This window comes from Rhagoletis pomonella, unplaced genomic scaffold (genome assembly GCF_013731165.1).
Source record: "Rhagoletis pomonella isolate Grant_MI unplaced genomic scaffold, Rhpom_1.0 Rhpom_scaffold_00005, whole genome shotgun sequence".
Lineage (NCBI taxonomy): Eukaryota > Metazoa > Arthropoda > Insecta > Diptera > Tephritidae > Rhagoletis > Rhagoletis pomonella.
Genome location: NW_023458559.1, coordinates 56562911 through 56577122, shown reverse-complemented (window position 1 = coordinate 56577122; position 14212 = coordinate 56562911). Strand labels below are relative to the sequence as shown.

The 14212-nt window shown below is 41.5% G+C and overlaps 3 protein-coding genes across 3 annotated transcripts in view; 1 reads left to right on the top strand and 2 right to left on the bottom strand.

Moving 5' to 3' along the window:
• LOC118739279 (putative U5 small nuclear ribonucleoprotein 200 kDa helicase) overlaps window positions 1–7699 on the top strand; it is an 8016-nt gene extending 317 nt beyond the window's left edge. The window contains exons 2-8 of the mRNA XM_036470517.1: window positions 96–553; window positions 616–850; window positions 916–5659; window positions 5782–5956; window positions 6646–6928; window positions 6994–7236; window positions 7299–7699. Of these exons, the coding sequence (XP_036326410.1) occupies window positions 96–553; window positions 616–850; window positions 916–5659; window positions 5782–5956; window positions 6646–6928; window positions 6994–7236; window positions 7299–7541 (6381 nt within the window). The 3' untranslated portion in view covers window positions 7542–7699. The remainder of the gene's footprint in view (window positions 1–95; window positions 554–615; window positions 851–915; window positions 5660–5781; window positions 5957–6645; window positions 6929–6993; window positions 7237–7298) is intronic.
• Window positions 7700–7877: 178 nt separating this feature from the next.
• Window positions 7878–8853, bottom strand: LOC118739286. Its single transcript, XM_036470527.1, has 2 exons — window positions 8490–8853; window positions 7878–8403 (listed from the first exon to the last, which is right to left on the bottom strand). Exons 1-2 carry the CDS (start codon window positions 8608–8610, stop codon window positions 7892–7894), a joined length of 633 nt encoding a protein of 210 aa, XP_036326420.1. The 5' UTR covers window positions 8611–8853; the 3' UTR covers window positions 7878–7891.
• Window positions 8854–13274: 4421 nt separating this feature from the next.
• Window positions 13275–14212, bottom strand: part of LOC118739284 (E3 ubiquitin-protein ligase NRDP1) — a 2048-nt gene continuing 1110 nt past the window's right edge. The window contains exons 4-7 of the mRNA XM_036470525.1: window positions 13910–14209; window positions 13666–13831; window positions 13447–13603; window positions 13275–13384 (exon numbers count right to left, since the gene is read on the bottom strand). Of these exons, the coding sequence (XP_036326418.1) occupies window positions 13500–13603; window positions 13666–13831; window positions 13910–14209 (570 nt within the window). The 3' untranslated portion in view covers window positions 13275–13384; window positions 13447–13499. The remainder of the gene's footprint in view (window positions 13385–13446; window positions 13604–13665; window positions 13832–13909; window positions 14210–14212) is intronic.

The window sequence follows — 14212 nt, the reverse complement described above, 5'->3', positions numbered from 1 at the left end:
TTGCGAGATGCACAAGGTGTTACAAGACGCTGCTAAACGCTTAATTTATATCGGGATTTTCAGTAAAACAATACTAATATATTCCTTTCGACTAGAATTCCAATCTTGTCCTGCAAGCAGATGTACGTCTCATTGAACGTCCGCGTCGCGATGAGGCCACCGGGGAGGTAGTCTCGCTAGTGGGCAAGTTGGAGGGAACACGCATGGGCGACCGCTATCAGCGTACAAAGCCTGAAAAAATGGAAGAACGCAAAGCGAAACGACAAAAGCGTGATGAAGCCCAGTATGATTTTGAGCGCATGAAAGGAGCTACGCTATTGTCGGAGGGTATAGATGAAATGGTAGGCATTGTGTACCGCCCAAAAACGCAGGAGACTCGACAGACATATGAGGTGCTGCTAAGTTTCATACAAGAAGCTTTAGGTGATCAGCCGCGTGACATTCTTTGCGGTGCGGCTGATGAAATTTTGGCAGTGCTGAAAAATGACAAGCTAAAAGATCGTGAGCGAAAGCGAGAAATAGATAGTTTGCTGGGATCGGTAACCGACGAACGGTTAGCATAAATGATATCAACTAACGCTTTCATTCTTAATATTTATATACACTTTACTTCAGATTTGCTTTGCTGGTAAATCTTGGCAAGAAAATCACTGATTTTGGCTCGGATGCCGTAAACGCCTTGAGTATTGCTGGCAATGAAGAGCAAATAGACGAGACTTATGGCATCAATGTGCAGTTTGAGGAGTCAGAAGAAGAAAGTGATAACGACATGCATGGTGAAATACGCGATGAAGATGGCCAAGAGGAAGGCGAGGAAGCGCGCATAGATCATACATTACACGCAGAAAATGTAAACAAGGCTCTGGCTAAATTATTATTTTTTCTTTTTTAAGTAATATTTTTCCTTTCTTGCAGTTACTCACAGAGGAGGCTGGCAATGTAAAGAAGGAGCGCGGCTTGCATCCATTGGATATTGACGCATACTGGCTACAGCGTTGCCTTAGTAAATACTACAAGGATGCTATGGTATCACAGAGTAAAGCCGCAGATGTTTTAAAAATTCTCAAAGATGCATCCGACGAACGCGACTGCGAAAACCAGCTTGTACTCCTACTCGGATATGACTGCTTCGACTTTATCAAACAACTAAAAATCAATCGCGCAATGATTTTATACTGCACCATGTTGGCGTCAGCGCAAACGGATAGCGAGCGTCAACGCATCAGGGAAAAGATGCGCAACGATAGCCACTTAGCAAAGATTTTGCGTCAGTTGGATACCGGAAAGTCGGAAGAAGACGACTATGGCAATTCTTCGCGTGCCAATAAACGGGGCAAAGAGGAAAATGATGACTCAGGACAAGGTATGGCCGGTCAAGTGGCTGGAGTGCGGCAAGTGCTCGAGTTGGAGGAGATAGCTTTTACACAGGGATCTCACTTCATGGCAAATAAAAGGTGCCAACTGCCTGATGGCTCGTTCCGCAAGCAACGCAAAGGCTATGAAGAAGTACATGTGCCCGCCCTCAAACAAGTGCCGTTCGAAGATAAGGAAGAGCTTCAATCCATTGATAAGCTACCGAAGTATGTGCAGCCAGTATTTGAGGGTTTCAAAACTCTCAATCGTATCCAGAGTCGTCTGTGGAAAGCCGCACTAGACAGTGATGAAAATATGTTGCTATGCGCTCCCACCGGTGCTGGCAAAACGAACGTAGCCTTACTAACAATGATGCGTGAAATCGGCAAACACATCAATGAAGATGGTACAATTAATGTGGATGAATTTAAAATCATCTACGTAGCGCCAATGAAGTCTTTGGTGCAAGAAATGGTGGGTAACTTTGGCCGTCGCTTGTCTTGTTATAATTTGACTGTCTCCGAGTTGACGGGCGATCATCAGCTAACACGCGAGCAAATAGCCGCCACACAGGTTATAGTTTGCACACCAGAAAAGTGGGATATTATCACACGCAAGGGAGGAGAAAAGACCTTTACAAGCCTGGTGCGATTGGTCATCATCGATGAAATCCATTTGCTGCATGATGAACGTGGTCCAGTGCTTGAGGCATTGGTGGCCCGTACAATTCGAAATATTGAAACCACACAGGAGGATGTACGCTTGGTAGGCTTGTCCGCTACGTTGCCTAACTATCAAGATGTAGCAACATTCTTGCGCGTCAAACCGGATAAAGGACTATACTATTTCGACAACAGCTTCCGTCCAGTGGCGCTGGAACAACAATACATCGGCGTGACTGAAAAGAAGGCTTTGAAGCGCTTCCAAGTCATGAACGAAATTGTTTACGAGAAGACAATGGAGCATGCTGGTCGCAATCAGGTTTTGGTGTTTGTGCATTCGCGCAAGGAGACTGGGAAGACAGCGCGTGCAGTGCGCGACATGTGTTTAGAGAAGGACACACTTGGTAGTTTTCTGCGCGAGGGATCAGCTAGTATGGAAGTGTTGCGAACAGAGGCAGAGCAGGTGAAGAATACGGAGTTGAAGGAGCTACTGCCCTACGGTTTCGCCATACATCATGCTGGCATGACACGTGTCGATCGTACGCTGGTGGAGGATCTTTTCGCCGATCGTCATATTCAGGTCCTAGTGTCCACTGCAACACTGGCTTGGGGTGTTAACTTGCCCGCGCATACAGTTATAATCAAAGGCACTCAAGTATACAATCCGGAGAAGGGTCGTTGGGTAGAGCTTAGCGCTCTCGATGTGCTACAAATGTTGGGACGTGCTGGTCGCCCGCAGTACGACACCAAAGGCGAAGGCATACTCATCACAAACCACAGCGAACTGCAATTCTATCTCTCGCTGCTCAATCAGCAGCTTCCCATCGAGTCACAGTTCATCTCTAAAATGCCCGACATGTTGAATGCCGAAATCGTGCTCGGCACAGTGCAGAATTTGAAAGACGCTGTGCATTGGCTTGGCTATACTTACCTTTACATACGCATGTTGCGCAACCCCACCTTGTATGGTGTTTCGCACGACGCCATACGCGACGATCCACTACTGGAGCAACATCGCGCCGATCTTATACACACTGCCTCGCTACATCTCGATCGCAGCGGCCTCGTTAAGTACGATCGTAAGAGCGGCCAGTTCCAAGTGACCGAGCTGGGACGTATAGCCTCCCATTATTACTGCACACATGAAACAATGATGACTTATAATCAACTGTTAAAGCAGACGCTCAGTGAGATCGAGCTATTCCGCGTTTTCTCACTCTCTTCGGAGTTCAAGCACATTGCTGTCCGTGAAGAAGAAAAATTGGAGTTGCAAAAGCTGATGGAACGTGTGCCCATACCCATCAAGGAGTCGATGGAGGAGCACAGCGCCAAGGTGAATGTACTACTGCAAGCGTATATCTCGCAATTGAAGTTGGAAGGATTTGCACTGATGTCGGACATGGTGTTCATAACTCAATCTGCGTCACGTTTAATGCGCGCAATCTTCGAAATTGTGCTGTATCGTGGCTGGGCACAGCTGGCTGACAAGACACTGACGCTCTGCAAGATGATCGACCGTCGCATGTGGCAATCTATGACGCCACTGCGCCAATTCAAAAAGATGCCCGACGAGATAGCCAAAAAGTTGGAGAAGAAAAATTTCCCTTGGGAGCGCTTATACGATTTGGAGCCAAATGAGATTGGTGAGCTGATACGTGTGCCGAAGTTGGGCAAGACCATACACAAGTTTGTGCATCAATTCCCCAAGCTGGAGCTTTCGACGCATATACAGCCCATCACCCGCGCCACATTGCGCGTTGAGCTTACAATTACGCCCGACTTTCAATGGGACGAGAAAGTTCACGGTTTATCTGAGGGATTCTGGATACTCATTGAAGATGTGGATTCTGAGGTGATTTTGCATCACGAATTCTTTTTGCTAAAGGAAAAATATTCACAAGACGAACATCAAATCAAGTTTTTTGTGCCGGTTTTTGAACCGCTGCCACCACAATATTTTCTACGCATCGTGTCTGACCGCTGGATTGGCTCCGAGACTCAGCTGCCGGTATCATTCAGGCATTTAATATTACCGGAGAAAAATATGCCACCCACAGAGTTGCTCGATTTGCAGCCGCTGCCCATATCTGCACTGCGCAAGCCGAAATTCGAGGAGTTCTATGTTGAACGTTTCCCACAGTTCAATCCAATTCAAACGCAGGTCTTCAATGCAGTCTATAATAGCGACGACAATGTGTTTGTAGGCGCGCCTACAGGTTCCGGCAAAATGACCATAGCCGAGTTCGCTATTATGCGTCTATTTTCGCAGCAAGCTGAGGGCCGCTGTGTTTACTTGGTGTCGAAGGAAGCGCTCGCCGATCTGGTTTTTGCCGATTGGCACGCCAAGTTCGGCGGCCTATCACTCAAGGTCGTCAAGCTAACCGGTGAAACTGGCACCGATTTGAAGCTACTCGCTAAGGGTCAAATAATCGTCACTACTGCCGACAAATGGGATGTGCTGTCGCGCCGCTGGAAGCAGCGCAAAAACGTGCAAGCAGTCAATCTCTTCATAGTCGATGAGCTGCAGTTGGTAGGCGGTGAAGATGGTCCAGTTTTAGAAGTAGTTTGCTCGCGCATGCGTTATATCTCCTCGCAAATCGAGAAACAGATTCGCATTGTGGCACTCTCCTCCTCGTTAGCCGACGCGCGTGATGTCGCACAGTGGCTCGGCTGCAACGCCAATGCCACATTCAATTTCCATCCGAGTGTGCGTCCCATTCCGCTGGAGCTGCACATTCAAGGCTATAGCATCACGCATAATGCCACTCGCATAGCTTCCATGTCTAAACCTGTATACAATGCAGTCATCAAATACAGTCCCCACAAGCCCGTCATTGTCTTTGTATCGTCGCGTAAGCAAGCGCGCCTTACCGCCATTGACATACTCACTTATAGTGCATCTGATATGCAGCCGAATCGCTTCTTTCACGCTGAAGAAGAGGATATCAAGCCCTTCTTGGATCGCATGTCTGACAAGACGCTGAAGGAAACACTTTCTCAGGGCGTGGCGTACATACACGAAGGGCTAACAGCCTCCGATCACCGTCTGGTGGAGCAACTATTTGATTCTGGGGCCGTACAGGTGGCGGTGGTGGCGCGCGATCTCTGCTGGGGCATGAGTATTTCTGCGCATTTGGTAATTATTATGGACACGCAATTCTACAACGGCAAGAATCATTCCTATGAGGACTATCCCATAACGGATGTGCTGCAAATGATCGGACGCGCTAATCGTCCAATTGAAGATGCGGACGCCAAATGTGTGCTGATGTGTCAATCGTCGAAGAAGGACTTCTTCAAAAAATTCATAAATGAGCCCTTGCCAATTGAGAGCCACTTGGATCACCGTTTGCATGATCACTTCAATGTTGAGGTGGTCACGAAAACAATCGAAAACAAGCAGGATGCTGTTGATTATCTGACCTGGACATTCTTATACAGGCGTCTGACGCAAAATCCGAACTATTACAACTTGCAAGGAGTTACGCACCGCCATCTCTCTGATCACTTGTCAGAGTTGGTCGAAAATACTCTCTCCGATTTGGAGCAATCTAAGTGCATCAGCATTGAGGATGATATGGATACTTTGCCGCTTAATCTGGGAATGATTGCTGCATATTATTACATTAATTACACAACAATTGGTATGTGTGTTCAAAATTTGTGTTTGTCCTTGCTAATTTTTTAATCGCCACTTTCTTTTTTTTGTATTTAAGTTGATCCAGAAAAGTTTACAATGTTTAAAAATCACCACTTTCCATTTCAGAACTTTTCAGCTTGTCGTTGAATAGCAAAACCAAAGTGCGCGGCTTACTGGAGATCATCTCTTCTGCGGCGGAGTATGAGGACATTGTTGTGCGCCATCATGAGGAAAATATACTGCGCACACTATCGCAACGTCTCCCAAACAAATTGACGGGACCTAACGATTCAGCACCAAAGTGAGTAGCATTACCCAATAGCTCTTTTTAGGCAGAGAAAATAGACTTCCGACATTCGTTCCCACAACAGTCGGGTCTACGGAGCGACCCAGATTTATATCTGTCCAAGGACTGTCACTCCAGCAACACTCTCCAAAATCTGTATGGGGAATTTGTATGCTGTTACAACAACAACAACTTCCGATATTATGCGCCATGAACGATAATGCCACCCTGCCCTCCAGGACGTGGCATAATAGCTAGGGCTGGTCGGCTATATTGTATAACCTGAAGATTGCTCAACCGTAAGCTCTATCCAAACAGGCAATGAACATTTTATTCCGTGACTTGCACTTCCCATTGATCCCATCCTGCCGTAACGGCACATTTTCTGGCCCAATTGTTGGCTAAATTTGACGACAACGATTGAAAGATAAGCTAGAATGCGTTCAGAAATGCATCAAGCCAAAGCATCAGTCTCTTTTACTTCTAAATTACAACTGATGGAAATGCCTTATTTACGCAATTACGTTCCAATTAGGCATTTAACCGTAGTTGCGCATATTGGAGATTTCCATCAATTATAGTTTAGAAATAAAAGCGACTGATGCTTTGGCTTGATGCATTTCTGAACACACCCCCCATCTTAGCTTTGCTTAGTAGCATTCAAAAATACAAGTATTTAAGAAATATTATTTTATTTAACGCAGATTCAACGATCCCCACATCAAGACAAACCTGTTGCTACAAGCCCACTTATCGCGTCTACAACTGGGCCCCGAATTGCAAGGCGACACAGAGTTGATTTTGGGCAAGGCTATTCGCCTCATTCAGGCCTGTGTCGATGTGCTTAGCTCTAATGGTTGGCTCTCGCCGGCTGTAGCCGCTATGGAGCTGGCACAAATGGTAACACAAGCCATGTGGAGTAAAGATTCGTATTTGAAACAGCTGCCGCACTTCTCAGCCGATATCATTAAGCGTTGCACTGAAAAGGTATGTTCAAATAGGGCTTGAGCTTGGCAAACCTTATTATATTTGATAATTCATTTGATTTTCAGAAAATCGAAACTGTTTTCGACATCATGGAGTTGGAGGATGATGATCGCTCTCGGCTGCTGCAGTTGACCGACGCACAAATGGCTGATGTGGCGCGCTTCTGTAATCGTTATCCGAACATAGAAATGAACTTTGAAGTGCTGGATAAGGATCGCATAAATTCCGGTTCGACGGTGAACGTTGTTGTGCAGCTAGAGCGTGAAGATGAAGTTACAGGCCCGGTCATAGCGCCATTCTTCCCACAGGTATGATAGAGATATCCCGTTTTTTTTTAAACTTCATTTATAACTACACCTTTCTGCTATAGAAACGCGAGGAAGGTTGGTGGGTGGTGATTGGTGATCCAAAAACGAATTCCTTGCTATCGATTAAGCGTCTGACACTACAGCAGAAAGCGAAAATAAAATTGGATTTCGTTGCGCCTAGCCCTGGCCGTCATGAGTACACTTTGTACTATATGAGTGATTCATATTTGGGCTGCGATCAGGAGTATAAGTTCTCCATTGAAGTAGGCGATTTCCAGTCGGAAAGTGAAAGCGAGTCGGATTAAATTTGCTTGATCATAAGAAATACATTATCTAATATATGGAATTCTCTTATCGTTAGTCGTAGTTTTTTGTGTATTTAGTATACATTTGCATATTTGAAGCATACGCGACTTGGCAAGTGGCCGCAAAAAAATAAAAAAGAAAATAAACAACAAAAAAATGTTATTGCAGCATGTTTTACTTTATTTGTAAGCACAGCAGTGGTATCAAATTCAAATCCGAAGGACTTTATCATAACCTTGCAATAATACATTTTCAAACCTACTGGCAAACTCCTTCTACTTGCGAAATATTATCTTTTAACTTAAATCAAAATCAATTGCACGTTTAAATTGTTCAAGTACTCAAAGCTTTAAGCCTGACCTACAGACACTGCAGATCCGCGACTGTTGGCATTATTTTCGAAGGGTCCATTAGCAAAACTGTTTGTGCTGGCAAAGTTGATTACCTGTCCATTGGGTAGCCGATACATTTGACTCATCGAAGCGCCGGCGGAAATTTGAAAGCCATGCGATCCCAACTGCGAGGTTTGCGCTAAGGTGCCCGCTGAAGAGGCGCCAAACGATCCATTTGGCCCAAAAGCATTGAACGCCTGTGAACCAGCATTCGAAGCGGCCGAGTTTGGGCCTTTTCTATCAAAGGCTGAGGCATCAGCGGTAGCCTGCGATTGTCCATATTGTGGTGTGAGGGGCTGGAATTGTGGTCGACGCTTAACACGCACGTGCTCCAGCAATGAAGCGTCATTTAAAGGCATATCAAAAGGTATGCTACGCACACGTCGCACCTGTGGTTTCAAATTGGTTTTTGGTTTGATGTAGAGCGAAGATTCGACTACCACTTCATCGACAGCAGCGCCAGTGGCAGCTATTGCAAAGGCAAAAAAGAGGAATGCAAGTAATTTTAGTTATATTTCTGTTGCGTATGCAAGTGTTTTTTTTGCTTTTACTCACGCAATGGGGCACTGGCTATGCTATCGTCACTAACAACATTTAAACTGGACGCGCTGCCGTGTGTCGCTATGAGTGTTAAAACCGCAGTTATTAAGAAATTCATATTAAGCTGAATATACATATGTATGCTCTCCGCTTTGGAGTGTGTGCGGAAGTTTCTGCACAACGTCCCAGTAGTTAGTCTTCACAAAGCGACGATCAAACCCAGACTATCGCCTGAGTCATTGACTGAGTCGCAGACAACTCTCGCTTTTTCTAGCTGCCACTTATGGTCAGCGCTAATCGGCTAAGTAACCAGAAAAGGTAACACTGAGCGGCTTAGTGTCGGCATTTAACAATATGTAGTGATATATGTAGAAGCGGAAGGTGTTTAATATTGCATTGAGAAAGGGGTAACGTAAAAAGATAGGAAATTAAATTCGCTAAAGTAGGGAATTTAGCGATTTCCAAAGCGTTTCTGATAAGCAAAAATTTAAAGTTTTGTATTATATTCGACAGTTTTTGAAAATACATATCAAAGTCAAAACCAAATCTCATACAAGCTTTTTGCCTCCACATACATACATATATGTATATGGGTAAGTGTACTTAATCTACAAACGTAATGTTATGCTCAACACGCGCAACATTTACTGTCTAACTAACGAACTTGTCCGAATGCTGGGGGAAGACCAGAAAGGTTGCGCAGTCTCAAACAAACAATCAATAGCTATGCCTTAAAATAACCATAGCTCTAATCGCAAAGCCAATGGAGGCAAGGTAGCAGGGCTACACTACAAAATCGAAGCAATGGACAGTGCGGCGACTCAGCGACCAGCAATAAGTGAACTGGTTTTCTCAGCTCATTAAGGAAGAAAACTAGTTTTGAAATTTCCTTTGAAGCCAGCGATAAATAAACGAATAAAGCAACAAGTGTGCGCGTGTGTGTATAGTAGTCGTAACCCTGCAGTAAAATTTAGAGACAGTCTGACAAAGCTCTAGTTGCGAACTATATATCTCAGAACTATCTCTGAACTAGTGCAAAAGGAACGCAGAGCGGGACAGTTGAAACTTGCGGTGTAGATGTACTACGTGTACAATATGACCCTGCAAAAATCGCGACTACTCCATTCATGCATGTAGAGAGTACTCCATAAGGGCCATGGAGTACTCTAAAATTAACCACAATTCATATAAAAAATATGGTCCAATTAACATTGCGATGTCCTAGGGCAGGACCATACACTCCATCCCTGCATTACATCAGAGTAGCACAAAACTACTCCAACATATTAACAATGGCATTGTTGTTATATTTTTTCGTTGGTACACGGTTTTGTTCTTCACTTCTCAGATGCTTTTTCGAAATTAATAAAAACCAAAAACAAAAATTAAAAATTATATGTTGCCTCCGACGGCATTCGAACCCGAATATGCTGGGAGCTAACAAATAACAGCGAGCATCTCTACACGTTCAGCTACAGCCAGACATGCAAATGTGCTTTCAAATGCTCCACTTCAATCACATTTCGTTAAAACACGAGCAGTGATCGGGTAACAAACAATAAGCTGGCGCAGAGACACGAGTTGGTCCGCTACAGCATAACAGAGGAACACTTTTGTAAGTACTCCAATATACCACAAATAGACTACATGGTCCAACGATTTTTGCAGGGCAATGTAGCTCAGCGAGAAGACCTCCGACTCAACCATCGTTGGTCGCGAGTTCAAATTGCGGTGGAGGCAGTTGTGAATTTTCATATTTAATGAATTTAAATTGTTGCATGCAGCTTACAATACATATATTTTTTTTAATAAAATATGTAACAAAAACGGAATCTGTAAAGGAAAAGAAAAAACGAAAAAAATGTCCAAATGTCGAATCGCAAAAACGTTTTCTTATAAAAAAAACTGTCCAAACTGGAACCGGTTAAATACCGGTTGCAAAGTAATGCACTGGGCGACAATTGCCACCGACAATGACATCGCCGTGTAAAACTGGGCAGTCGAAAGCATTGCTTGGGTATTGAGCTAAAACTGGTACTGTCGGCAAAAGGTCTAATTCTACGCTAGTTTGAGGCTAGTCAGATTTTCTGCAGGGAAGTTAAGTAAAGAGCTTGATCATAGTGGGAAAGACCAGTGAGCAGTGAGTGGAAGAAAAGGGGAATAGTAGAGAGAAGATATGTATATAGATATTTGCAAGAGAAGATATATAGATATTTGAAAGAGAATTGAGTAATTTAATAGAGCGGAAGAAGAAATGATCAAAAAGAGGAAGTCCGCGATAAATTAAAGCCGTTAAAATTTAAAGGGATAACTTCTTCTCTTCAGCGGACATAAAAATTAGCTCTGGAGTTGAACAAATTTTAACAATTTTAATCAAATATTTAGCTATTAAATTCATGTGAACTAAATAACTGAGTTGCATTTTTGTATATCTTTATTTGGACTTATTATTTTAATATGTTTAGGTATTACATATATCGGTAATAAAAGCAAAAAATTAGCGACTTCAAAAATTCGAAAATAGCTTAGTACATACATGAAATTCTTCTGTAGTAATTGATTTTCTAATTACATACATAAATGTGTATGCGTATCAAATAACAAACCGGCACAGATATACATATTTATCTATTGGCTTAACAAAGTGCATTATGAAATTGTTTATATCTACATACACGTGTGCATTTGAATAGTAATAGTAATATATGGAAATCTGTAGGTATACTCTACACTATCTACATACCTGATCAAGAACTCTGTAAATGTGTAAAGTACTAGGTGCATTCTTTTGCAACCGAGCTACAAAAGAACACTCGCTTAAATGACAAAATACATGCAAAGCAACAACACAAACTCGGCTATTTATCCGAGCTCAACCTGGTCGGTTAAAAAATACGCGACCTGAAGGGTAGTGTTGTTAAGTGAAAAAAACTGCTCTATTGCGAATTGTTAATGGGAAAGTGGAGATGGAAATTTTTGTTTCCTTGTATACGTGACTTATGTTTTAAACAAGTATATATATTACGTGAATACCTCGCATAATTACTCATTCAAATTGGTTTTTGTATTTAAATCCTGTTAAACAAATCACATGTTTCTTACCAGCTACCAACAGGGTTGCTTAAGTAGCTAAAAGGAAATTTGTACCCGAATTGAGCGTTCTTTTGTCGCTCGCTTACAAAAAAACGCAGTACTATTTATGTAATTAAACCGGCGCCAATATATTTAACTATGTATGTACTATGTAGATCGTAGTGAACACCAACTTTGATGTAGTTGATTTTTTAATATTATTTACTAACACAAAATTGATTTACGGTCTGAGATCGCTTAAATAAGACTACAAATACAAAGTATGCATAATATTTTACGTCTTAGACGGATTTAAAATATCAGCTTGCGTTAAGTTTCAGTTGTATTTGAAGATGGGGTAGGGCTAAAATATTTACAGTTGTCCACGGAACAAAAGAGGTCCGATGCCTTGACCTGTTTTGACAATGGGCTTGTTCGAGTTGCAATCAGAACTGCAGTATTGCGCGAATCATTAAAGTATCACGTTCGGTGTTAAATTCTAGCAATGTTGTATCACTTAAGAATTTGCAACAGTGTTGCACATTTTCATCAGTGCTGCAGTCTTGCCGATTTTATTACGAACCTCGAATAAGTCCAATTTCTCTTTTATTATTTGATGTTATTTGTACAAAAATTATAAGAATTCTACAAAGTTTCACCAAAATGTCAAATGCAGTTTTGTAGCCTATTAAATTGTAGTGTAATGATGAGCAAGTTTCATGCTGCTAAAAATATCTTTGATTTTTTAGCATTGTCTTCCATATAAAAGAAAATTACTTGTGTGGAAAAAATGCGAAACACCTTCAACAAAAAAAGTCTTGAAAATCAACGGGAGTTTTTACCAACATGAAACATGCATTTTCTAATAATAAAGTTTAGTGGGCTATAAACATGCATACGAATTTTATGTAAAGATTCTGATTAAAAAGTTTGAAATTTTGGTGAAAATTTGACGAATTTTTATAGTTTTGTACAAAGTTTTAAATGTGGATTTATATGGTGTTTGTCACATAACCTGCTAGACTTAAAAACAAATAATAATTAACATTAAATAAGCAAAAGAAAAATAGTAAAAACTGGTCAAAATCTCTCTCTCTCTCATTATTTTATGGACAACTGTTATGTTATTAAGAAAGCGAAAAATTATTTCAAGCAGATATTGTAAATATAATAATATTTTAAAATATCCTTAGCCCCAAGCTGACGTTATGAGCTTTTCCTTTTGAGTGAAACAATGTTATCTAACAATATGGACTAATACATTTAAGAACCACTGAGCGTGAACATGTCATAGTTTCGCAGTTGATGAGACAATAATGTTGAAATTAATTTCTGGTAATTCAAATCAGTGCGCTTACAACTACAATTTTTAAATTTATACTTAAGAGTGTGGGATATGGCAGACCCTCTCTGTTATATTCTTACGAAATGTATACTCCTTTACATGAATACAGTATTAGAAAGTGCCACATATAATCAAATCGAAATAAACCCTCACTAACTGATAAAGCTTTTTTTGCTGCCAAATTAAGACACTTTAAACATTATTATGCTAACATAACAATTGATTTTAAGCATTAAAATTAAGAATCGTGTTGTTAAAATAAATCTCTAACTTTAATCGAAAATGTTGAAATTTATAATCAACTTAAGGAAAATCTCAATATTAAAATTGTTAGGAAATTTTTTAAGCCTGCTAAAGATTTGAACAAATAATAAGTATGCACCTGAAATTTGGCTTCCATATCAATGTGTCGCGCACAATTTCGTAGTCGTTTGATTAAAAGCGAAATTCGCATATTCACACTGACTCAAGCTCGGATTAATAGGTATTTCCGCTGTGTACATATTTTTTATAGTTGATTTATTAGTTTTCCTTATTTGCATGTTTTTTACTTGCCTTTTTAAATAAATCTTTTAAATCGTGTGCAACTCTCTATAGTGTGTGTTTATTTATTCTATGCCATGAGCAAAAATCATTACCAAGCCTGGTTCGACCATTACATCCTCGGACATGTGAGCATTATCGCAGCTTAAAACCAGCACAGCTTGTTTACCTAAGAATTGATCAATGCTTGAAACTTCAGTAGTAAATAAATCTTTCCTACGTATAACTTACCCGGTATACGCCGGCAAATGTAGTTATCGTAGATGCGTCTATTATTCTGACGGGTCTCCAAAGAGCTCAAGCCACGCGGCCAGCGTCTTTCGTGGCAATTCTCCATTAGATTGTCTAAAATATGTGGCGGGCAGCCAGACTCGGACAAAGCACGTTTTATCATCATCTGAACATAAATAATCAACTCATTAGAAAGATTCAAAAACTCAATCTCGCATTGTTTCATATCTATGAATTTTCTCACCTGTAGTGCATCGTCTGGTGTTGAGATCATACCACCCCAGCGTGTTACGCGCGCCCTTGATAGTGTCGAGCTCCAGCGTATAACTTCATCCCGTTCCATTTGATCGGCAATAGCCCGCATGGCAGGATTTGAGACGCGCATTGCGCGCATAAAGTCTTTAAAAAGTTGCAACTCACGTTTTAATTCGTTGATTGCCAAATTTTGGTCAGCAATCTCTGTCTTAAGCTCTCCCATTTTTAATTGTTGCTGATGTATCATAGAACGCAATTCGCGCAAACAGTTGTGATCCTTTAGTTCATCCTT